The sequence below is a fragment of the Hyaena hyaena genome, unplaced genomic scaffold, assembly GCF_003009895.1.
Source record: "Hyaena hyaena isolate Hyena2069 unplaced genomic scaffold, ASM300989v1 scaffold_482, whole genome shotgun sequence".
In the NCBI taxonomy this organism is placed as follows: domain Eukaryota; kingdom Metazoa; phylum Chordata; class Mammalia; order Carnivora; family Hyaenidae; genus Hyaena; species Hyaena hyaena.
This window is the reverse complement of record NW_024081119.1, coordinates 383399-410280: the sequence shown is the minus strand read 5'-3', so window position 1 is coordinate 410280 and position 26882 is coordinate 383399. Positions and strand designations below refer to the sequence as shown.

Below are 26882 nucleotides of genomic sequence, written 5' to 3'. Positions count from 1 at the left end.
AGCAAGGTCAGTAGCAGGTACTCAAAAATTGTGTGTGTGTTGGGGCAGAGGGTGGGCCGGGTGTGTGTATGAAAGTGTGTTCCTAGATAGGGCGTTTGCAGTTCTAGAAGATCAAGGCTTTTGGTGTAAAGTATCTTACTACCTCTGGGGCTCCTGGGTGGCTCAGTCAGTTAAGCATCTGACTCGGGGTTGGGGCCCTGAGTGAGGCTCTGTGCTGGCAACTCAGGGCCTGGAGCTTGCTTCAGATTCTGTGTCTCCCTCCCTCTCTGCCCCTCCCCTGCTCACTCTCTCTCAAAAATAAACGGAAGAGAGAGACAGAGAGAGGGAGGGAGAGTGAAAGAGAGAGACAAAGAGAAAGAGAGAGAGAGAGAGGAAGAGAGAGAAAGAAAGAGAAAAAGAGGAAGAAAGAGAAAGAGAGAAAGAAAAGAAAAGAAAAGAAAAGAAAAGAAAAGAAAAGAAAAGAAAAGAAAAGAAAAGAAACGCATCTTACTCCCAAAACTTACCCCAGGTACTTACTGAGCATGCCCAATGGCCATGACTTAGGGGCATGGAAGATAACAGGTGGGAAGCAAAGTGAAGAACAGCTGTATACAAAAGGAGTCACAAGCTGACCCCATAACCTTGGAACAGCTTTGGTTATGTCAAAGTGAAGTAAATTACATGAAGAAAAAGAAGAGCTCCCTGTTGATATTAGGAGAAAACACCTCAAATTTTAAAAATCTATGTAAATGGGAAGCACGTTTATTAAGTTACTCACTACTAAAATAAGCTCTTCATGGATCCACCTATCTTCTTCAGCACTCCAATTCACCTGAGGGGAGAAACTTCTTCCTGGAAGCAATCTGGCAGCCCTAGTGCACCCCCAGCCCCCAATGTGGCTTCAGCCCAAGTTACCCAAGTTACCATACTCACCACGTTAACTTACTTGCTTACATTCCTTATGAAAGATCTCTTTTACTCAAGGGGCTGAAGACTGTGAAAATCATTGCAGTAGGTTATCTTAAAATCGAACTACACAGGATTAAACAAGGTGTTTGTTAGATATATCGGGTCCAGACCATCCCTTTAGGACTTACATCATTAGTGACAAAACTTAGGCTTTTCAGAAACAGGCCATGGTTAGATTTGCTCTATACTGGTAGCATATAAAGTGGTGTTGGATGCTTGATCCAGATGACAGTTTCTATAGCTACCACATTCTTCCCGACCAACAATCTTCAACTAAGAATAGTCACCATCCTGGCCAGAGGCAAGTGCACATCAAAACTGAGGAATTTAGACGCTGAATTTGAAGTTTTCAGTTCTCAAATGTTGACTCAATTAAATATGCTACTAAAAAAGAGTCAAGAGTCAACCAGAAGATATCTCCAGTTACAGCTTAGTAAGAGGAAATAAGTAGAAACTTATATGGTTTATATATATAGTTTGTATATAAATATAGTTTGTATATGTATACACATCTATATAGTTTGTATATACATATATAGTGTGTAGTGTGTATACACACACAAACACACACACACAAAACACAAGGTTTCACATGTCTGCACATGAAATGCATAATTCAGATAATGGGTGACACTTCACACTAACTCTATGCCTATCCATATTTCTTCTTTACTGTTACTAATAAGCTCCTAAAACAGGTAATTCTTAATTAAAATTCAAACAAAAACAGAAACTATAAATTTTGAAGCCAAAGGAGCCAGTTTGTTACCATGAAGTGTATATCATATATATTTAACAACACAACTTCTTTTGGGACCATTCTACACCCACACTTAACACAGGTATTCAGTTTACATACCAACAGAGGCTTAAAAAAATATATCCCAGAATTGTTATTTATTCTTTCCATAAGAAAAAACTTGAATTAATCATACAAACTATAATTTCTAACCAGCTTTTACTTCTAATTAAACAAAAATTTAAAAATCAACAAAAAACAAAATCCCAGACCCATGAAAGTCATGACCAAAGCAGACTTCAATACTTGTCAACTGCTAGGGAAGAAGCAGTAAAATTTATTGTACTAAACGAGAGGTTTATGAATAACCCCAAATTTAGAGAAATCATGTAGCATTCCCATGACTAAAAATAAATAAATACAAACAAGGAGAAAGATTACTTTTATTACTAAGTTTGAGTTTGAGTTTGATTCTATTTAATTGGGGAGTATATTGGCAGAAACTCTAATAAACTTGATGATTGAAAATGTGGTTTGGGATTGTAAAAAGCAGCTTTTTACCAAAGTTAAATTTTAACTGATTCTACAATCACATTTAGTCTGGGAGCTTAAGATAAGGACATAGGGTGACCTCATTATATAGTCTGTGATTTTACTATGATATATTTTAATTCAAACATATCAGCAATAGGTTAGAGTATCTGTAACATTTAAAAAAAACCCACAGAATATAATTTTGGGCAACAACTTATATGAAAGTAAAAATCTTTAAAAAAATTCTAAAGCCATAGAAAATCAGTCTGGATGTATTTTAATTGTGGAGAAAAAGATTAATGGGATTTTAAACTATCAAATCTATTTCTTTCCTGTAAAGACAGTATGTATCTTTTTCCTTGAAACTATTTTGGAGCCAGTCAACACCCAAAAATAAAAATATTATTCCTATCTCAGTTTGAAATTTAATGAATCAATATTATCTTAGCCAACAACATGGTAAAATGCATTATGTCAGATATATAAAATTGATACAGAAATCATCAAAAAGCTTTGAAATTTCAGAACTGAAGGCTTTCTGCGTTTGTAAATTAATGGCTTTTTGCGGGGAGGGACTAAGGTACTTAAAACACTGTAACATCTTAGAATCTATAACAAAAGGGAAAAGTACTAATACTAGTTTTTAAAACTCACAAGTTATAATAATGCAAATTTGTCATTTTGCTGATTTTCAATTCATACATGCAATATAAATTACAAATATGTATAACATTATAACACCATCTAAAGAAACGATGTATAAAATATTTATGATAAATAAAATTATTGCATTTAATGTCATTTTCTCGAAAACCAAAGTCATCAAATCCCTTAATGTCATATTAAACATAAACAATACCAGCTCAATTTAGAGGAAATGTACACCAATACCAGCTTCTGACTACAAAAATAAAGAAGTTAAAGCCCTGCAGTTTGTCTGATTTAGGTCAGATAATCATGGAAACAAAAAAATATTTAAAATTATTTATTTTATCATTATGCACAATGAAGGAGAGCATTATAGAGAGCAGAGTTCTTTCCCACCATAAAATTATTTACACCCATTTATTTAGCTAGAAACACTAGCTAAAAGAGGTACTGGTATATTCCATTTGTAATAATTTCTCTACAGCAAACAACTGTCTTATGCTTGGAGCAGGTTTAAGAAAATATTGCCTCACAGGTCTCTTTCATTCTTTTGAGTCTCGGTCACTAAGAGCTCAAGGTACTTTGAGAGAATCCTGGTGTCCTGTTTCGTCGGATGAATGCACTGAAATCAAGCAATGTGTTTGTATTCTTGAAAATACTCTTAAATCCATATAAATGTTGCTTGAGTCCAGGAACTCCTATTTCTCCTCCTGGCTCTATGACATGTGAAGGGCATTTGTTATGAAAGCTTCACACCAATTTTGTTTTGTTCCTTCTTCATCAGCCGCTGTGCCTCCTTTTCCATTTTCTTCCTTTGTTGTTCCGCTGCTCTCTTTTCTCTGTCTGCTATCTTCTGCTGCCTGAAGAGAAACACAGTCCTATTTTTACTTTTAAAAAATACTACACAGGTAAAATGGAAAATCAATTCCAGAAAGAAATAACTATCAAAAAACAGAAGTTCAAAAAATCTTCATTCTCCCTGCTTTGAAAACTTCAAAGATTTTCAAAACTAGTATTTATTTTAATCCTTAGAACAAAACTTGCAAAATAAGAGTATTATCTCTATTTTACAAATAAGTAAGATGAGGAACAAAAGCTGAGCGACTTGCCCAAAGTCATTAGCTTAAGTACAAGGACAAGAACCCACATCTTCTAACCCCTCTTCTTCAGATTATTTTCACTAAAACACCACATCTCCACACCAAACCTTCTTTTTGATAGCATTCAGAAAAGCCTGATGCTGAGGATTAAATCTCCTATTATTATAATAGTTAAAAACACTCTGCTAGAGGAAGTCAAGAACACAGATGTGCAGAACACAATGCCCAAAGAAAATGGAAACTAAACACCTGCCGTCCAACTGGAAGCTAGCAATCTATTTACGGATTAACATTTGGCCAGCTCTACTGATGAGCGGGCAGAATGGTGGGTATTACTGATCATACATGAGGAGATCCTTAGGTCTTCCCTGGCCTCTCCCTGACTCTACTGACCCAGAATCACTAGCCTTTTGTTATCTGACTGACTCGTGTGGGGAGTGATGAGAGAGGAGGAAAAGAACCGACGCTGGTTCTGGATCTGAAGTTTAGGTTATGAGAATATAGGTCAAAGCACGCAAGGCTGAGGAAGGAAGCGGCAGAGGCCACAGCTGCCTGTGGGATGGGTGACACAAGCTTATAACATGGAAAAATCCAGTATGGATTTTCTATATGTGGGGCAGCTCGAAACTGACTCCGGGAAGCAAAATCTATGTCTCATCACATTTATAAGTGGGAGTAAGCGGAGTGGTGTATGACCAAAATTCAAGACAGTACAGGGCTATTTTAGGCAATATTTTGACCTTCACCATCAATTAACTAAAGTTTCAGAAGTATAGTTTTTTAAAAAAAATCTACTTTTCACTAGCTCTGATACCTTTCAAGCAAAACTGATTATCTGCTCTAAAATAACCAAAATGTCAGTGGCAAAAAGGGAGACAGGAAAAGAAGTCTAAAGGGTCGGCTGTTTGCAAACAAGTAAGATCAAGTAAGCCTTTCACTGGTTACTAGCTGAAGTGTAAACATCAACAATTAATGTTCCTGGAAAATGAGGCAATTTAAATATTATTGCAGAGAAAATCCCTTTTTCCTCTCAAGATACACACTTGGAATTTCTAATGTACAGGAGTCTTCTTCCTTAATGATACTGATTACAGTACTGGCAGTATTAAAGCAGCAGTGGGAAACAGACGGAGTCAGAGGACACGGGACAGAGGACATGGAGTGTGAATACGCTAAAAATTCTCAGTGTTCTTCTGGGGGCAGTAAGCCACAGGACTCCTTCATGTCTCTTTGACTAACTTATGCAACTTGCAACATGAAGCATATCTATAACTGACCCTTCTTCCAAGCTGTCATATAAAACACCAAGTTTAGGGTTTTTTGTTTTTGTCTTATTTTGGTCAGAGTGCAAGACGACAGGGTGGAAAAAAAGGTTTTGGTACAGTAAATGTTAAGATACTGTGAATCCATAAACTGTACAGTGCTGTTATTATTACCGGATTCAGAATGAATGGCCCTTCCTTTATCCTGTGGTTAATGATCAGTAGAACCCCCCCAAATGTTTTAAAACACCCAAACTTCTGTATCTATGATTTATCAAAAAAAGAGTAAAAAAATAGATAACTTATCTATTTTTATGATCCATGTAACATAAATATGGCTGTTTACAATTTAAAAAATACTTCCTTTACCGTAAATGATGATTAAATAAAAACTAAATATTTAAAACTCTCATAACTTTACTATTAAAATTTGACCTGTCCCTATTTAAAAACAAAATGCTTAAATTAGGAAGGGCAAGACCAAAAAGAAAAAAGAAAAAAGAAAAAAGAAAAAAGAAAAAAGAAAAAAAAAAAGCAAGCCATAACTCCAGGTATTTAACTGCACCCTCTGCTGGCTGTTCAAGGTAATTGTAGTTAATCGATAACAGCCAGAGAAAATCTAAAAGTGAAATCAATGAAATCAGTTGTTATTAATTTTCTATCCCTATTATAAAAACAATATTTTAAATTTATAAAATTGACATCACTTTATTTTACTATATGTTAAAAATGCAAACATAATTTACATACATTTAAATATCTTCAGCTTTTCATCAGTGATGACGGTCACAAACTCAGAGTAAATTGTTTATTCTTTCGTCTAATGCAACTAGCCAAGAATTATATTTATTGCTCACAAAAACACAGAGATAACATAAACACCAACAAAAACAAACTTGAAGACCTCTAGAATAATATTTTCTTCTCTGTAGAATGGGCAGTAACAGTGATATAATTATTTACAACTGATAAGGCTTTTGAGTACATCAACTAAGATATATATACAAATGTAGAGTGCTATATACGTTATTTCCATTCAAATGTGTAGTGCTGGGCACTATTCTAGACCACAAAGAAACAAAAATGAAGATAGAATTTGTGACTTAGAGGAATATATAGTGATGGCTCACATTTCAAAAGGTAACTATGTTTTAGAGGGAATGTAGTATAAAGCAAATAGTATAATAGGATGTATATATGAAAAAGATCTCATTTGCCATTGATTACTCTTTTGCTTTTGTTTCTATAATGCTTTAAATACTTGGTTTCTGTTAACTTTTAATCATATACAGTAGTATATGTAGTCTGAATCTCAATGACTCAATTGAATCTCAAGCTCAACCGAGAAAGATTTAAGAAAAATAAAATGTTTGGCAGAATTAGCTTTCTTGACCTTGACTGTAACAGGAACAAATCTGGTTCCTCTACTCGAGTTGGTGTAAATATTACTAAAATACCTCAGAACTTCTTCTGCTTGCCAGGCTGCATCTTCTTCTTCTTCCCATGCATTGGTATTTTCCTGCCAGGTATCTAAGTCACCTAATTCAGGCTACAACAAAACACAAGACAAAATGATATTTGTAAAGAGCTCTCCTTTCTCCCATTAGAGATCAAGAAAAGTTAACACAGAGCTCAGAGCCTGTCACTGCCCTGTGTCATCTTCACGTCCCATCAAAGGCCCGGATGATCTGGCTCGGGGTGTGCCTGGAACTGAGGGGTTTCCTGTGATGTGTGACTTTCAGTACTCAGCAGTCCTGGGCAGGCCCAGCTTTCTCCCCATTTTATGTTTTAAAGGGTACTCTTTTCATAGTGACTTCTTTTTCTGCCTACTTTAAATTGGAATAGACAAGAATAAAACATTTCTTCTTTCTGTTTCTCCCTTTTCAGGGAGCAGACAGGGTGGGAGTGGGGGCAAGAGAAGAGACTAACTGGAGATGGGATCAGAGGTGCTTCACTACTCTGTGCTGAGATCAACTTGAGGAACTGAAGTTTCTAAACCGGCACAGCCATTTTCATTTAAGCATAAGTAACATACAGATTTTTCAATGGCTCTTACTTTGTGGGTCCAAGGCAAACACAACAAATTAGCCAAAACTTACTCTTCACCAGAGTACTTCTACATTGTGCTTCCTTCTGCCTGTCCTACTTACTTGCTACCAGTAGGCTGGTCACCACCTTACACTATTCCTCAGACCAGACCTCTAAAAGTTCACTTTTTCTTCCACCAAACAATAAAAATGCTCACTCTGGAATGTTTAGTTAGGTGCAGAAGTACTATTAGCATAAAATAACTGGCAACAATCTGGGAATAGATTTATTTATATTTTCTTTTGAGCACTTACACCTAAAAATGAAGTAAAATGTGTGGTTTTCTCCTCCTAACTATAAATGTAATACCATCCACTGCTAAAAATATTTTTTTTAAGATTTTATTTTTAAATAATCTCTATACCAAAAGTGGGGCTCGAACTCACAACCCCAAGATTGAGAGCCACATGTTCTATGGGCTGACGACTCTGCCAGCCAGGCACCTACTCTGTTAAAATTTTTTAGTGTATTTCTGATGATCTGTTTAATATAGACCTCTAGAAGTATAAGAGCTAAATCAAATTTTTAAAAAAACCTTTAAAACCACTGAACCAAATACAAATGACCCTCTTGAAAAGTTATACCAACTTATCCTAATGACAGCAACAGGTAAACCCTAATCTCTGTCAGGGCCAATAGTTTTCTTTCTTTTTCGCTACTTTGTTAAGATTTAAAAATGGTGTCTTATTATTTTACTTTGGATTTCTTTGAGAACATTTCTTCATGTTATCAGGCTATGTCTATTTCTTACCCATTTTTCCACTGAGGTGTTTGACTTTCTGTGTATAAAACATTTATATATTTAAAAAGTTAACTACTAAGACAATAAAAAAAAGAGTGATAATCTGATCCTTTAGTACAGATGGGCTTCTAAGTAAAAAAGTTTTAAATGATAAGATTAATTTTTTACATTAAAAACTAAAATTATCTGCCCATCAAAAACATCCAAACCAAATTATAAAGCCAACAACAAACTGAAAAATTATAAAAGATGACAGAAAAAGTTAATATCCTTACTATAAAAAGAGCTATCAAAACAATACAAATTATTAAATCCCCCCCCAACAGAATGTGGAATTTCAAAGAAGAGCTTAATTGGTAGAATGGGTGGTAAATTGTTTTTGGAGCAGAGAACAAAGTGCAGTAGATTACCATTCTCTCCTAAGCCACTGCTCCCTTACTTAGTCTGCTGGAGTTAGCATTGGAGATTCTCTATCCACACGATTTACCTTTTCCAACTCTATAAGGAGTTACATATTTACAACTTCATAATGAGCTATATTAGTGTTATAATAACTTATAATTATAGTTAAGTTGCAAATATTTACTAATTCATCGTATAAATTTGAACCACTTTACCAATATGGATCAAACATATATGAATAAAGTATAAGACTTGGAAATACAAAAAACCCTTAAACATGTTATGCTATTTTAGAGAAATAGCTATGGTACTATTATGCTCTTTGTAACATGATGTAACTGCACAGGAGTTATCAAAATTTGCATTATTTATGTGTGATCATTTGTGATCATTTATTTAATACTGAACCTCCCCCAAAAGAATGCATTCTTTTGAAGCAAGGACTCTGCTTGTTTCCTTACTTTCTACTATATTACTAGCACCTAACACACTGTCTCACATTAGTAGGAATAGTTTTTGATCAATGAATTAAAAACATACATAATCATGGGTCCTCCAGGAGAGGGGACTCTGAAATACCTGTGCAGTTTAAACAAACAAATAATATGGTGGTTGTTTAAAGCTACGTCTGCAAATTCTTTGGCATTTCTTCCTCAAGTGGTAGAGCTGAATTCCTCTCCCCCTCGCATGTGGGCTGGATTTAGTGATTAGCTTCCAATGAATAAAATAATGTGGAGGTGACAGTCATACGACTAAGGCATGAACAGGCATTGTGGCTTCATCTCTGCATGTCCTCTCTCTCTCAGGGACTGCTTGTTCTGAAAACATCAGCAGTTATGTTGCATGGAAACTCGAGCTGCCCTGTGGAGAGATCCATGGCAAGGAACTGAGCTTTATGCAACCAACCAGAATTAAATTGCCAGGCATATAAAGTGAGCCACCTTTGAAACGAAGCCTCCAGTTCCAGTCAAGCCTTCAGATGACTTGTCTGGAAACTCATTAGAAACCCTGAGCCAGAACCACCCAGTTGAGTCACTCCTGGATTCTCGATCCACAGAAACTGTAGGAGATAAAGCATATGTTTACTGTTTTAAGCCACTAAATGTGGAGCTGTTATATAATAATAACTAATATAATAAACTAATCAATAATTAACCAAAGCATGATTAAGCTTAGATCTGGGGAGAAGTCTGAACATTGGTGTTTTCAAAAAAAAAATTCAAAGGGGCACCTAGGTGGCTCAATCAGTTAAGTGTCAGACTTTGGCTCAGGTCATGATCTCATGGTTCACAAGTTCGAGCCCCACATCGGGCTCTGTGCAAATAGCTCAGAGCCTAGAGCCTGCTTCTTATTCTATGTCTCCCTCTCTCTCTGCCCCTCCCCTACTCAAGCTCTTTCTCTCACAAAAATAAATAAAAACATTTTTTAAAAATTCAAAGCTAATTCTGAGATACTTCCAAGGTTGAGAAACAGTTATATACTTTCCTTACTACTTTTGTCCTTAAAACTGATGCATTTAAGTCAAACCAAGTATAAGTCAACTTATACTTTAAATGTAAATATACTCTACTAGGAAAACAATTTATGACTCACTTAAAATTACCTGCTTTTAAATTTAAATTTCAGTGGTAATGTCCGTAAAGGTCATATTTTTAAGTAACATATTATCTCCATCTATTTTGTATACAGTGGGACTCTGATCTTAGTAGCTTATGTAATTTGCAGTCTCATAAAAGGATAAGATTGGTAACAAACTCCAGATTAATCTCTCTCAATCGGGCTAAACCAGTTTCAAAGCAGGGAAATACAAATATTATGTTCACTTTGATTTATTTCTTCTCTTTTCAAGAAAACAAATAAAAACAAAACCTTTTCTAGATACCATTAACATACTTACAGACTGATGAAGAAAAGGCATATCTTGTGTGGCTGCTAATCTACTAGAGAAACCTGTGCTACCATCTGGGATGCCAAAATTTAATGGTTCTCTCTTCTTAATAATGATCTGAAAGATTAATTGAAACAGAATTAACAGGAATATTTTACATATTATGTAAAAAGAAACAAGATAATTAAGTGATCAAAGTATTTTATAATTATTTTAAATGTCCTACCTTTTTTAAAAAATTTATAAATGCAATATTTTTTAAATCTCTAAGTATCAAAAATCTTAGGCAACTGTCACACAAATCACTTAGATACTAAGAAAAATTCCATTTTACTTTTTATTTTTTTTTTTATTTTTTTTTTAATGTTTTATTTATTTCTAGAAGAGAGAGAGAGACAGCGTGAGCAGGGGAGGGTCAGNTTCCATTTTACTTTTTATTTTTTTTTTTATTTTTTTTTTAATGTTTTATTTATTTCTAGAAGAGAGAGAGAGACAGCGTGAGCAGGGGAGGGTCAGAGAGAGAGGGAGTCACAGACTGAAACAGGCTCCAGGCTCTGAGCTGGCAGTCAGCACAGATCCCGACGCGGGGCTCGAACCCACAAACCGTGAGATCATGACCTAAGTGAAAGTCAGACGCTTAACCGACTCAGCCACCCAGGCGCCCCTCCATTTTACTTTTTCTAAAAAAAAATAAATTTTCCTCTTCTTTCAGTAGACCCACAAAATAGAAGTTAGCACTTTTAGTCACTGTATTAAATAGGAATATGTGTTATATCTTATTAAAAGCTCTCTTAGCATAAATGCATCGATGAATGTATTAACTCTTACAAGGCAGTACTATTAGCTGTGTAGCTTGTAAACATTTTCAGTCTAATTAACTTATTAAGGTATTAATGTAGTATTCTGGGTTCCTATTAAGAGCAGCAATATTTGGGATGCCCGGGTGGCTCAGTCGGTTGGGTGTCCAACTTCGGCTCAGGTCACAATCTCACGGTTTGTGGGTTTGAGCCCCACGTCGGGCTCTGTGCTGACAGCTAGCTCAGCGCCTGGAGACTGTTTCAGAACCTGTGTCTCCCTCTCTCTCTGACCCTTCCCTGCTCACACTGCCTCTCTCACTGTCTCTCAGAAATAAATAAAACATTAAAAAATTTTTAAAAAAAGCAGCAATATTCTTCCCAAACATAGGTATTCATTTACTAAGAAACTCAAACTCCTTGAAAAATACACAACTTAATGCTTTTCAGCATTTGGACCAATGAAGACATTTGGACAACTTAACCTAAAACAATCATGATTACAGAATGTAAATGTTATCAGCCCTGAAACTGTAAAAATAAATTTATAGCTGAAACTGGCTGGAAGGTAGAAGAGAGTGAGAAATCCTATTAGAGAAGGGTGGAATAAATAATGTCCTCTTTTTATAAAGTATATTTAAAAAAATATTTTCTATGTATGACGGAACAAGAAATGGAACTCTAAGTATGTTCGTTTTTAAATAGCAGAGTGACTAGTGAGGTAGACTAGAATAACATCATAATATTTGGAAGAGGGGGAAGAGTGGGTGTGGGTAGTATGAAACAAACCTCATCTGCCATAGTATGAAGTCAATGGACAATGCCTGTGATTGGGAAATCAAGACACAGCAATTTAAGCATATTATATGTAGATATGATAAAAAACATTACAAGCCCAAACAGGAAAAGTTATGAGTGATTGCTTATGGGAAGCAGAGGTGGCTATGGGGAATGATGGTGCAGAAGCTTGTTGCTTTTCACTAAAACTTCTTCTATATTCTTTGACTTAAATTTTTTTTAAGTGCACGTACAATCTTTGATAAAAAGAAAGGAAAATAATCAGTCACTGTTCTTTTTCCAATAATTCCCTCTACCTTTAAGTGATCTTCCATATCCAACTCAAAATGGATTAAGCAAAGTGTGGAAGACTAAAGTAAGTCCACAATTATTCTGCTCTCAGAGTCTTACATCAGCTTTATAACGGTTATGAACAATGGACACTATACCATCAGTTTGCAGACGTCACTGAACTGTGAACTCTCTTACGGTAAGAACTTTACCTTATTCAGCTTAGTCTCTACAGGACAGACTGGAATCTAGAATCTGTTCTACAGTTGGGTTTCAGTAATGTTTATATAACTTTAAAAGACTTGGCAGTACAACTTACTAGATACACATCTAGGTAACTTGAATACATAAACCTGTTTAATATGACAGAAAACACAACAAATTGATAACTAAAAATAGGCTTTCTGACAAACATGAATTATACTGTCTAATTTTAACTACAGGAATCAGAAAAGCAGGTTAATAGTTTAATTTCCAAAAGCACAAATGTTTAACATACTTTCTGAGTTTTCCTTATAGTTGGTGTCATGTCCTTAAAATAGTCAGGTTCCAGTTGTTCCAAAGCATTTTGTTGTGTTGTCACATTCCCATTACCTCCTTCAATCTTAACACTTGTGGGCGCATCCTCATCCCAGGACGTCCACTCTTCAACGTCTGTCTACAATTAATTGACAAACATTGTCAGTCACAAAGGAGTCAACATCTCAATCATCATTTATTAGAAAAATAGGCTTTCTAGGGGAGCCTAAGTGGCACAGTTGGTTAAGCAACCAACTTCAGCTCAGGTCATGATCTCACAGTTCGTGAGTTCGAGCCGCACGTAAGGCTCTGTGCTGACAGCTCAGAACCTGGTGCCTGCTGCAGATTCTACGTCTCCATCTCTCTCTGTCCCTACCCGGCTTGCACGCTGTCTCCCTCTCTCCCAAAAATAAATAAACATCGAAAAAAAAAAAGAAAAGAACCATAGGCTTTCTAAAAAAATTGGTTTTCAAACTTTTTGACCAAAAGGAAAATACAAATTTTATAACACATACCAAAACTAGACCAAAAGTTTAAAAAAAACACTTGTACTAGAAGTTAGACAATCAGTTCTATCCATTAAAAAACAAAACCAAAACAAAAATAAATGCTTTAAAAACTGAACTGACATTTAGAACTACATTCCACTGAAAGAATATTAAAACTTGGATCCTTAGCCTAACCAGATTGATTACCTGATTAAAGAAAAAAAAAAATCAACATTCTTCATAAGATTTATAGAAGACAGAATCTCAAATGTAATATTCAAAATGTCTGTGAAACAACTCAAAATTATTCAGTAAACAATAAACTTCAACTTGCATGGAAAAACAATGTTATTATTATTATCTAAGACTTTAAAATAGTTATAAAAAAACCTCAATAAGCAAGAACAAACACTCTTGAAATCAATGGAAAAACAAAATAGAAAATCTCAGTAAAGTAACAGAAAATACTACGAACAACGCAATAAAAATTTTAGGATTAAAAAAATATAACAAAAATCCTGACCTGACTACCATAAAATTCTGACCATGACATACTAATTAATGGTCTGCAATTCAGTTGGAAAACTATGGTTCTGGAACACTTATTCAACCTTAAAAGAAAAGAATTACCTGTTTAGGAACTGATGAATAATCAACTGTAGTTGGCAACGTTATTTGGTCTCCACTTAATTTCCGTCCTCTGCCAGATCTAAAATAAAAATGAAATAATTTATTTTAATAACTACCAAAACAAACATGGTAAAAGCACTACGGACAGTAGCTGAAGGCTTATAAAAGAAGATCTTTTACAATTTTGCAGTTATTTATTTTAGTAATTGACAGTTGCTCATTAAAATATGAAAAGAAAAGGCATGTATCAGGTACCTTTTAAATATTTTAAAACTCTTAGACAGGACAACAAAACTGCTTTTTGGCTTAGGACTCAAATTATAGACAAATTCAGGAGGAATATAAATACAAAAACAAAAAAGCAAAGTGATTTTAAACCATGCTCCTTTCTCTTCAAACCACGCTCTATAGGTGAAGCTCTGGGACACCTATGTCATTTTCAACAAGGTGGCTTGACCTTTATCTTACATATTTGGTTTTTTGGTACGATTACCTATTAAACTATTAAAAAGTTTGAAAATCACTGGGTTGAACTAAACTGTAATTGATAAGTTTTTTTTTTTTAATATTTTTATTTATTTCTAGGAGAGAGAGAGAGAGAGACAGTGTGAGCAGGGGAGGGCCAGAGAGAGAGGGAGACACAGACTCTGAGCTGGCAGGCTCCAGGCTCTGAGCTGGCAGTCAGCACAGAGCCCGACGCGGGGCTCGAACCCACGAACCGCGAGATCATGACCTAAGCGAAAGTCGGACGCTTAACCGACTAAGCCACCCAGGAGCCCCTGTAATTGATAAGTTTTAAGGATTAGTAGGAAAACACTATGTTAAACAAGACAGATATTGTAGCTCAGTTGTTAAGAGCATGGGTTATCGGAACATCTGGGTGGCCAGCCAGTTGGTTACGCAACTGACTCTTGATTTCAACTCAGGTCATGATCTCATGGTTTATGGGATTGAGGCCTGAGTCAGGCTCTGCACTGACAGTTTGAAGCCTGCTTGGATTCTCTGTGTCCTTCTTTCTCTGACCCATCCCTGCTTGCCCACTATCTCTCAAAATAAATAAACTAAAAAAAAAAAAAAAAAAAAAAGCATGGGTTAAGGGAACTATGTTAACCATAGTTTTCAATGTTACTTCTTTTAATTATGAGTCTAGTTAGAATCAGCTAACCTCTCAGCCTCAACATCCTCATCAGTAAAATCCAGTTGTTCAAATCTACTTCTGTGTAAGATTTAATTAAATGATATTTGCAGCAGCTAGACACTACACAGTGCCTGGTATATAATAAGGCACTAAAAAAATGGCAGCTATTACAAATGGTTAATCACTTACTTCATTTTAAATAATCTACAAATCATCTACTTAGAGCTAACTGGTAAAATTAGCTATTTTTACTACAAGATTAGAAGTCATATTTTATTTAAAGGATAAACAGATAATATAGCCTATCACTAAATTTATAATGCAAACCCAATATTTTATAACACATGATCTAGGTTCCTTCTGACAGTTAAGAAAAGCTTACCCTATAAAATGAATCAGTTTTCTTTCAGAATGAACATACAATCAATCCTAAATATATTTATATTAACAATTATAGTGAAATTTATAACGGCAACAACTGTCCTTAATATTTTAAAAATCAAATGCAATTTCTTATACTAAAAGTGCTTTAGTTTTAGAAAATACATATGCAAAGAGAAAAACACTTATAATTTATCTTCTGTTAACCTCCAGCCTCCTGACAATTAATGCCTATTTTCTTTTTTTTTTCTAAGATGTGCTTTATTTTTTTAAGTCTTTATTTTTGAGAGAAAGAGAGAACATGAGTAGGGAAGGGACAGAGAGAGAGGGAGACAGAGGATCTGAAGCAGACTCTGTGCTAAGAGCAGAGAGCCCGATATGGGGCTCAAACTCACAAACCGTGACATCATGACCCAAGCCGAAGTCAGACGCTTAACTGTAATCAGATGCTTAACGGACTGAGCCACCCAAGAGTCCCAATTAATGCCAATTCTTATCCTACTTTACCTAATGAATTTCTGCCATTCCTCCTCATGCTCTGATGATCTAAGCACTCAGTTCACTATTTTCCCTACTTCCCAAATCCCATTCTCTTCCTGGGTGAATTCAACAATCACCTAAATTTTCCATTTCTTTCTTGACCTTTCTTCCTCCAGTGATTATCTTCACTATTTCATCCACTCATTCCCACTGCATATTATGAACCTCTTTTTTTTAAAAAAATCCCAAATCACTCTACTTCTAACAATAAATGTCCTTAATCCTCAGAGTTTTAGAAGTTATAAATGGCCGGTTAGCCAGAGAATATATTTCCTGGCTCCTTTGAAGCTAGGTGGCCAGATGACTAAGCTCTGGACAGTCAGCTGAGAACAGAATCATTGTGTGCAACTTCTAAATCAAGTCTGCCGCAAAGGAAGAAGCAGACTTCTACTTCCTCTTTGACTATACCCTACTCTCTGTGTATTTTTTTTTCACAGTACACCGAGGCCAAAACAAATCCCTAACAGTTCCACTAATTATGTAGCTAGGACCAAACAATTTAATATTTATGTATGTCCTAACTACTTAGCAGCCATTTTAAAAAATACCATATATAAATTTAAAGACTCTGTAAAGACCTTTAATAAAGTCTTTGAAAAAGAAAAAATATAAATTTAAAGAAAAATAATATTTTGATTTCATTCTTTTTTTTTTTTTTAATTTTTTTTTTTTTAATTTATTTCTAGGAGAGAGAGAGACAGCGTGAGCAGGGGAGGGTCAGAGAGAGAGGGAGTCACAGACTGAAACAGGCTCCAGGCTCTGAGCTGGCAGTCAGCACAGAGCCCGATGCGGGGCCCTAACCCACGAACCGCGAGATCATGACCTAAGCGAAAGTCGGACGCTTAACCGACTAAGCCACCCAGGCGCCCCTTGATTTCATTCTTAAATAACCACAATCATTAATGTAATGTGTATGTGTCTACTAGACACACTTCTCAAAATTTGAAATCAGATTGGATACTGCCATCCTCATTTTCTCTTCCACATTAATTCTGGTTCAGTATTTGCTTTAATGCTAGCCTAAATTCTAGCTAAGTTTTAGCTAGGTCACCAAAAATACAAGTAAACAAAAACGTATCTCAAATTATTAAGAATATCATCAAAAATGCTGTAGGATCTAATGCTACAAATGTGAACTACCTCGAACTAGTAGTTTGTGCAGTCTTTACCAGATGCTGACTAACACATTCACTGTGTGTTTTGCTGGAAGTTTAAAAATATCCTGATGATACCCCTGTGAGTTTACTGTGAAGCTCTGAAGTACCACAGGATACAGAACTATATAGTTCTAGGGTACAGTAGTATGGAAAAAACAGAAGTAATTCAAATCTCTGGATGACTTACTGAAGCAGAATGACTTAACTGACTAGGACTAAGTAGTTCACATTCCACATTCTGGAATATTACTTAAGAGATAAAAAAAAATCTATTTTATTTGTGGTTTTTCTGTTCAAGTTTCTTTTTTTTTTTTTAATATTAGAAACAACATTCATATTGTAGTATATAAAGAAATACTTATACCTAATTCCACCTAACCACATTAAAACATTCTGGTAAGGAAACAATTATGTACGTAAAAATTCTCTTATTATAACAATGAAAGTTGGTTTGCTTTTTTCTGAAATTCTATAGGAATAAAAATATGATTTTAATTGAAGATGTAAGAATTTGAATGAATGAAAACTCTACTTTCTAGATCTGAAGTAGAGAAAATATTTTTTAAAAATCAAAGAATAATGAATCAAGTTATTCAGCTTAAATATTGTCTGCCCTGCCTTTTTATAATTATGAAGGTATCCAAAATCAGCAAGAAGATAAACAGGTCAATTTGAATATAAAATCTGTTTACCTGCATATTAATCTCTTTAGGAATGAGAATACTGTTGCGAGGCAGGTACAAACTTTAAATAACCGAAACTGTGTGATAGCCATGGTGGGAATTAAAACCTGTGGGAAAAGCACAAAAATAAATGCATTAAGCTGATTTCATAAGCTATATTCCCATTCTTAAGTCCAGCTAAAAGATCCTGTTATGAGCTGTGAACATCAGACATATTTTACTTTTCTTTAGAAACCACAAATGTAACACCATGAATTTTAAAATTAAAATGTAAATCATAGTGACAATTCGAGAAACTAGGTTTTTAAGTTTTCAATAGCGGAAGAAAAAACCTTTCTGAAATATTCTCAGAATGCTTTTTAAATTCAACTTCAATTATCTTTATTTTCTATGAAAAAATAAAAAAAACATAAAACAATATACAGTTTTTTGTACCTTTTGGAAGTCTGAACCACATGAACATAACAGTATTATTCAAAATATTTAAATTTTTTTTAACTTTTAGATAGATACATCTTATTATTCCCATTTTATAGATAAGGAGACTGAATTAAGAGAAGTCAAATAACTTGCCCAAAGTCACATAGCTAATAACTTGGAAGTAACCATAGAGATGATCTAATCCAGTGGTTTACATCTTTGGGTATTCTTTAAAGAAATAATGATGCCTGGGCCTAACCCTAGTAAATCCCCATATTTTCTAAGGGGCAAGTTACAGTTAAAGTAATAACCCTACAAGGGAGATAAAAAATCATCAACAGAAAAGGTGGCAGAGGGTTCCTGGGTGGCTCTGGTCAGTTAAGCGTCCACCTCTTGATTTCAGCTCAGGAAATGATCTCAGTTAGGGGAGTCTGAGCCTCACGTCCAGCTCTGTCCTCTCACCTACTCACGTTGGCTGACATACTTTCTCTCTTAAGAAAAAAAGAAAAGAAGAGAAAAGAAAAGGAAAGAAAAGAAAAAAGAAGAAGAGAGAAGAGAAGAAAAAAAAAAGGTGGCAGAAAACAGGGTAAAGTGGAACAAATAACAGCTGGACAAGTCAAAAACCAATAGCAAGATGACAGACTTAAACCTAACCATATCAATATTCTAATTAAAGGCAAATTGTCTAATATCCTATTTAAAACCAGAGATTTTTAGATTAAATTAAGAGAGTAAGATCTCATTGTATGCTACCTACAAAAAATGTACTTTAAAAAATAAAAATATGGATAAGCTTTAGCCTTCATTTTTAAGTGAAAGAATGGGGTAAAATATACCATGCTAACACTAATCAAAAACAAGTGGAAGTGACTATTTCAATGTCAGAGTAGATTTCTGAGAAAACTGTATTAGCAGGCATAAAAACAGTCCTTTCATAACGATAAAAGGGTCAGTTAATCAAAAGCATGTAACAATCCAAAATACATACATCCCTAATAACAGAATTATGCCAATATCATAAAGAGGTGACATTACCAGAAAAAGTCTACAGATCTTAAACAACTATTCAGAAAATATTACAAGGAACTTTATGCCTATATTGGACATACAAGATGAAATGGACAAATTCCTTGAAACAAGTTATAAAAGCACAACAAGAAATTGATAACCTGAAAATCTCTCTATCTATTAAGGAAGCTGAATTTGTGGTTCAGACTCTTCCAGGCCCACATGGCTTCCCTGGTGAATTCTACCAAACCAAAAGGAAAAAGTAATACCAACTCTATACAAACTACCAGAAAACTGAAAAGGAGAGAATGATTCCAACTCATTCCTTGAGGCCAGCAATCACAGTACTAATCCAGAGCAAAGATATTACCAGGAAGGAAAGAAAACTAGAGACCTTAAGGACACAGATACAACATTCTTTTTTTTTTTTTTAATTAAAAAAAAAAATTAATGTTTGTTTATTTTTTGGGAGAGACACAGACACAGGTTGAATAGGGGAAGGGCAGAGAGAGAAAGAGACACAGAATCTGAGGCCAGCTCCAGGCTCCAGATGTCAGCACAGTGCAGGACATGGGGCTTGAACTCACAAACTGAGATCATGACCTGATCTGAACTCTGATGCTTAACCAACTGAGCCATCCAGATGCTCCCAAAAATTTTCTTTAAAGTTTATTTATTTTTGAGAGAGTGAGAGAGAGAGAGAGAGAGAGGGAGGGGGCAGAGAGATACAAAATTCTTAGGAAAATAATCTATAAATTGAAATCAACAATATATAAAAGGATAATATCTCAGACCACATGGGGCATAGCTTAGAGAAATTCTGAAGATCTGAATTAACTTAAAAAGATCTTTCAGAGCTTGAAGACTCAGCATGGTTAAGATATTAAGTCGCCCTAAGTCGAATTATAGATTCAATGCAATACCAATCAAAATCTCAGCAAGTTTTTCTCTCTAAAACTTGACAATTCTAAAATTCGAATGTAAATACAAAAAGCCTATAACAGTCAAACAACATTTAAAAAGAACAAAGTAGAAAGACTAATACTACCTGATTTCAAGTCTTGTTATAAAAGCCATAGTAATCAAAACAGTGTAGTGTTGGAGTCAAGACTGACAGAAAAAAAGGTACAGAAATAGACCCATATACATATGGACAACCGAAATTTGACAAAGATGTAAAGACAGTTCAGTGGAAAAAGGACAGTCTTTTTGACAAATAGCACTGGGAAAACTGTGGACATCCAGGCACAAAAGCAAACAAAACAAACTTCAATCCATACCTCATATCACTTAAAAAAGTACTCAAAATGAATCACAGACCTAAATATACAACCTAAAACTAAAAACTTCTAGGAGGAAAAAAAAAAGGACAAAATCTTGGTGACCCTGAGTGAGGCAAAGATTTTTTAGGTAAGACACCAAAAGTACCATCCATCAAAGAAAAAAAAATCAATAAACTGGGTTTCAAAAAAATTAATAACTGTAGAAGTTATTGAATTGCAGAAATCCAAACACACTGTTGAATGAAAAGACAAACCACAGGTTAGGAGAAAATCTCTGCAAAGCATATACTGATAAAGGACTTGTATCCAGAATATATAAGGACCTCTCAAAACTCAGTAAGAAAACAAATAACCTAATGAAAAAATGGGCAAAAGGTCTAAACAAACACTTCACCAAAGATATACAATGGTAAATAAGTATATGAAATGACAGTCAACATCATTAATCAGAAAAATGAAAATTAAAACCATAGTTTAAAACCATTTTATACCTATTAAAATGGCTCAAATTAAAAAATAATGACCATACCAAGTACTGGTGAGGATGTGGAATAACTTTAACTCTCATACACTGGTAGTGAGAATGTAAAATGGCATAGTCATTCTGGAAAACAGTCGGCAGTTTCTTACAAAGTTAAATATGTACCACTTGACCCATCCATTCTACTCCTAGAAATTTGCCCAAGATAAATGAAAAAATGTACTCATACAAAAACTTGTACTTGAATAGCAGCTTTATATTTAATAGCTCCAAACTAGAAACAACCCAAATATATGTCAACAGGTGAATGAATAAACAAACCACAGTATATACATAGAGTAAATTTCTACTCAGTAATAAAAAGTAATGAACTACTATTGCAAGCAACAACATGGCTGTATCTCAAAATAATTATGCTGAGTGAAAAAAGCCAGACAAAAAATATATATGATTCCATATTTTTAAAAATACAAACAAATACAAACAAATCTATTGTGACAGAAAGTGGATCAGTAGTACCTTGGGATGGGGCAGGGAGTGATGAGAAGGATAAATTACCAAGGGGAATAAGTAAACATTTCCACATTCAGAGTCTCTAAATACAAGACAGAAAATGAAAATGAAGTTCATTAATCCATGAAAGATGATTATTTTTCCACTGTTAGGAGGTAGAGCAAATAACCCACTTTTAGGAGGTAAAGCAAATAACTTTAAATCAAATCAGAAGAAATAACAAGTATGCACGTGCACACATGCGCGCGCACACAAACAACAGCAATGATGTTTCTGACGATGGAATTTTCATGTTTTAGCGTCTCCTTGCCTTTTATTTCTCACAGGAGGAAAATTATTGAGAAAGCACTTAGAATAAGATTCCTATGTTGGAATAATTTGACTATATCAGTATATCATCCAGCTTCTTAATTTTCTCAACCAGCGAACTAATATACGATGAAATTAACTTTTCTGCACCAAGTGCAGCAAGAAGCTACACAACCAAAACTCATTTGCTTCCAAGTCCATTAGTAACAACTTGGGAAACAATCATTACATCTAGTTAATACCATTATTTGGAGTAGAATGAGTTGATCAAACAAACAAAAACATAATTTGATACATTATTTTTTCTGAAATAGAAAAGCATAAACACTATATTTGGACGTCAGTTCTATATAGATTTACTTAAAAGAGGGTGAAACCTAACTTAAGTAATAATTATCATGTAATCAGAGAGCTGTATGTTACTTCTACCCAAAATTAAAATGCTGACTTGTTTTTTTAAGATAAGCAATAAAACTGAGAAAAATAACGTAAGATTCAAATCTTCCGAGATAAATACACCATCCCTGTATGAATAACCTGCCGTTTTAAAATGTATTTCATTTATGTACAGATTAAAGCAGAGACTACTCTTTGTTTTTAATTACCAGATAGGAGAAATAACCTCCTAAAGTCTTGAAAACAGCATGTAACAGTGTTCTCAACTAGTAAGATATTAAGTTAAAAACAATATAGTAAAAAATAGTGGTCACCTCTGATGGAGGAGTGGTATACAAGCATAAGGGAACTAAGATCTATATTTTATTTCTGAGTGGTACCACCACCAGTATACTATATATACTGTTTGTATGTTATGCCTTAATATAAAAATTGAAAACAAAACAAAATAAAACAAAAACAGAAAGCAAGGGGGCACCTGGGTGGCTCAGTGGGTTAAGTGTCAGACTTGGTTTCAGCTCAGGTCATGATCTCACAGTTTCAGGAGTCTGAGCCCCCCTCCCCCCGGCCCCCATGTTGGTAGCATGGAGCCTGCTTAGGATTCTCAGTCTTTCTCTCTCTCTCTGCCCCTCCCCCACTCATGCTTGTCTCTCTCAGGATAAACTATATAAAACACACACACACACACACACACACACACACACACAGAAATACAAGTTATCTCTTATGGTACCTGATCCTAATTGCTCTATAGAGCCACTACTGCCAGTCCCTTCAAAGAAAGGCAAAACACACAGCTAGCTCTTTTCATTTCTAGAATTAGAAAGGTAGAAAGGCCAAGTAGACCCTACAGTGACAGAGTTCTAAAATCTCTTAGCAATGCTCATACCTCTGTACATGTGGAGGCTGTACCCCACATGAATGGAATGATTTACTGAATGCCTGTATTTGGAGTTGGCTTACTAATTGGAAAAAATAGTGACTCAAAGAGTATGAACCAAAAAATATTAAGAAGTTCACTATTCAAGTAACTTTAATATTTCTGTGAACAAAACCCTCAATTACTGGCTTACTGGATTTCAAAAAATGCAATAATTTTGACTGCTCCTTTCTCTTTAGTCCCTGATATCCAAACTGCTAACGGCCTTATTCCATTTCCTAATACTGCCCATATTCTTCTCTATTTCCACTACAATCTCCCTAGCATAAGCCTTTGTTATGTCTGCTGGGCTGTTACAAAGTCTTCTTAATTCCAGTATATTTCTCTTTACAGTACTTCTATTCTATATTTTGTACTAGAGTTTTTTCTATGTACCTTATCTGCCCTGCACAATCTTTCCCCAGAGGATCTTGCTTATCTAGTGTCTCCAGTTATCAGTTGCAAAGACAGACCTGAAAGGTTTAACTGCTTTATTATGAACAGAATGGTCTGACAAGTTAAGATGAACAAAAGTTTCACTTTAAAGCTGATTTGTAAAGAACAGAACTCTCAACCAAAAGAAAGCAAACATTCCTAAATAAAAATTTAGGCTAAAATTTTGGAATAATTACAAGAAAAAAAGACAGCTAGAAAACAGATTGTATGGAATGTGGCACTTGGGGGAAAAAGGGAAGAGAACTGAGAAGATACTCTATCAGGATGTTTTGAAAGGAAGAAGACATTTAATATTTAAGGACTGGGGAAAGGAGTGGATCTCAGGATATATAGATGACTGCACAGCTGAAAATAAGTTTCATATAGAACCTTTACAACCACTGTCATCACCTTGCCACAAATATTGTTGTGTGTCATTAATCAGTATTTGTCAACTTGGCTGACTTCAATAACTGGAAATAAAATTTAAAGTTTTGTTCAACAGGGACACCTAGGTGGCTCAGTTAGTTGAGCGTCTGAGTTCAATTTCACCTCATATTATGATCCCAGCATTGAGGGATCAAGCCCTTGGTCGGCTCCTTGCCTGAAGCCTGCTTAAGATTTTCTCTCTCTCTCTCTCTTTCCCACTCCACCTGACCCTCTCCCTTGCTCACACTCTCACTTTCTAAAATAAACTTTTTCAACAGAAGAACAGGAAGTGGGACTATTACTGACAATAGAATTCTTTCCCCAGCAATTAAGAATATCCTCATTCTGTGGAAATTTTGATTATCAAGAGACAGGAACCAATATTCATGGACCAGCTACTATATACTAAGCATTATCTAAAAATTATCTCTTAGCCCATAAAACCATCTAATGAGATACATATTATTGTTTTCATTTCACAAAACTGAAGCACTAAGAGTAAACACTTGTTTCCTTGTTCCTATTCCCAATGACTCAGATTCAAACTGAGGTCTATCTATTTAATTCAAAGGCCAAGAACACCTCACTAACAATGCACATGTTTAGTAATGCAGTGATAATATAACTTCCAGGTTAAATTTTCTAACCAGTTGCAATGAGATGGGGAAAACGCACTCAAGTTAACTATCCAAAATTTTGATTTTATAAATTACACTCATTTGCAAGCACCAACATTATTTGAGGTCCACAGTTGCTTAATGTTTCAATTCAACTCAACGAATATATATATATATTTAGCACCTACTATCTAACAGATGCTAACCTGGGTGTTGCGAAAAACTATTGGCCCAGTACAGAGAAACCCTTTGTTTGTTCTCAACTGTCACAAGCTAGTGACAATATAAGTGACAAGAGACAGGGACCCAATCAGTCTTGCACGGGTTGGTATTTCTAAACCTTATTCAATGCCAAGCACATAACAGGTACTCAAATATTGGTTGAAAGAAGGGAAATTAACATCCCGTGAGTACTCAGTATGTTCAAGACATAGTTGTAGACAATCTATGTTCTATCACACCACTGGACTCCTAAGGACAAAGGAGGAAAGTTCCACTATACCCATTTAAAAGATGAAGCTGACAGTGAAGCTCAGATTTACTCACCCAGGATTTAGAGACTGGATTAGACCCCAGAGCCCAGGCTCTCCCCACACAATATCCCATTTGACAAATCTTTTAATTTTGTACTCACTGCCTCAGTCTCATTTTTGAAACGTCACCAACTTGTTAAGTACGCATGTTAGGCTACTTTGCACTTTGGTACTTGAAAATATTTTCAAAACTGAAACTGCTAATAAAGCCTAATTTTTAAATTAAAATTTCCTTTAAAGTTAGTAGGAAAATACAAAAACTTAAGATATTGCAGGAAAAAGATCCGAATTCTGAAGCAACCTATCCTCAGGGCTTCTGGAGATATGACATTTCTAAGAAATCAACAGGAATGAGAATTCCACTCAGTCAAGAGAAAAAGATTCACCTACAATTTTGAAAAAAAAAACTGCGTTAAAATTACAAGATTAAATGTATCTCCCTTCCTTGTAATTCCACATAAAGTGCTGGCGAGATCCTTTCAGTAGAGTCACTGTATCACAATTTGTCAAATAAACCAAGCCAAAAATCTATGTTAGTACACACTAGAATAAATAAGTCTTCAACTGCTGTAATTCTAAAAATATATTTCTGAAAATTTTTAATACCAAAATTAAAAAAAAATACATATGACCTAGTACGGTACAGAACAGTCTCAAATTAAGTTCGTAACTCTCAAGTCGGTTATGGACTATCACATGGGTGCAAAAATAAAATTCACCTGAACCCACATGTGAAAAACCAAAGAGAAAGGGAACCAGAAGTAGACCGTGGGCACGGGTGGTACAGTGGAACGCTGAAGGTACCATCTCGGTCACTGAAAGGCCCTCAAATAAATATGTGACACCCGGACTCTTAACAAGTAGGGCAGATAGAGTTGAAGTCTCCTAAACGACTCAAAAGGCAGGAGTTTCACAACTCAAATGCTTCCACTTATGGTCACCCACCTGAAATTGGCTGATGAAAAACCGATCATACCCACTGTACAGATGAGAAAAACAAGAGCGTTTCCAGGTTACACAATCCAACGCCATGCACACGGCGCTCTGAGAAACGCTCCGATTCGCTGCAGGGGGGTGCAGGGGTAGGGTGGGATTAGGATTTTGGAAAAATCTGGGAAGGAGCAAGGCCTGTAGAAGGGCAGGAAGGACCTGCAAATTTCCCTGTAGGGGGTCCATTCGGGGTCTCTAGGGTTTCCACGCCGGCGTCCCGAAGGCGTGTCTCCACGCGTGAGCGCGACATGGTGAGGGCTGCACGCCCAGGGCCCGCTCCCAGTCGCAGTTCCTTCACCCCAGAGGTCAGTCCGACCCGGAAATAGTACCCCAGAATGGCAGTCGGCCGTAGAGGGGAGAAACCGGGTGGAGGGGGGAAAAGGAAGGTGGGAGGGCAGGAAGTGCGTGACGAAGAAGAGGGCTGACCAGGGAAAGGCAGAAGACCCCCCCCTCCCAGCCCCAGGTTGGGATCGGGGGACAGTGGCGGAGGGAAGCCCCTCGCGGGCACGCGCGATCCGCACACACTCACCTGCCCCTCCCCCTCCCCGCCCGCCCGGCGGAGGCTCCGAGCTGCCGCGGGCCGCGCGTGCACACAGAGCGCGCGCACGCGCGCTGCCGGTCGCTTCCCCGAGCTCGCGCTCCGCCCGTTCAGTCCCAGCCCCGCTCATTCAAAGCCGGGCGCGCGCTCCGTCGCAGCCGCCGTTGCCGCCGCGCAGCTGCCATGGCCTCTCCCTCCTCGGAAAACACTCCCCCGGCCCCTCCCACTTGGCCCTCCAGGAAGGCGGTTCTTGGTGGTCTCC

General features: G+C 35.9%; 1 protein-coding gene across 2 annotated transcripts; it reads right to left on the bottom strand.

Moving 5' to 3' along the window:
* Window positions 1-1830: 1830 nt before the first annotated feature.
* On the bottom strand, window positions 1831-26820 carry EBAG9 (estrogen receptor binding site associated antigen 9). Of its 2 annotated transcripts, none has more exons than XM_039254394.1 (7): window positions 26612-26820; window positions 17759-17856; window positions 13851-13929; window positions 12713-12871; window positions 10361-10468; window positions 6689-6780; window positions 1831-3729 (listed from the first exon to the last, which is right to left on the bottom strand). In XM_039254394.1, exons 2-7 carry the CDS (start codon window positions 17839-17841, stop codon window positions 3609-3611), a joined length of 642 nt encoding a protein of 213 aa, XP_039110325.1. In that variant the 5' UTR covers window positions 17842-17856; window positions 26612-26820; the 3' UTR covers window positions 1831-3608. The 2 variants fall into 2 exon arrangements, with proteins under 2 accessions (XP_039110325.1, XP_039110324.1); XM_039254393.1 differs by lacking the exon at window positions 26612-26820 and adding an exon at window positions 26038-26546.
* Window positions 26821-26882: the final 62 nt, after the last annotated feature.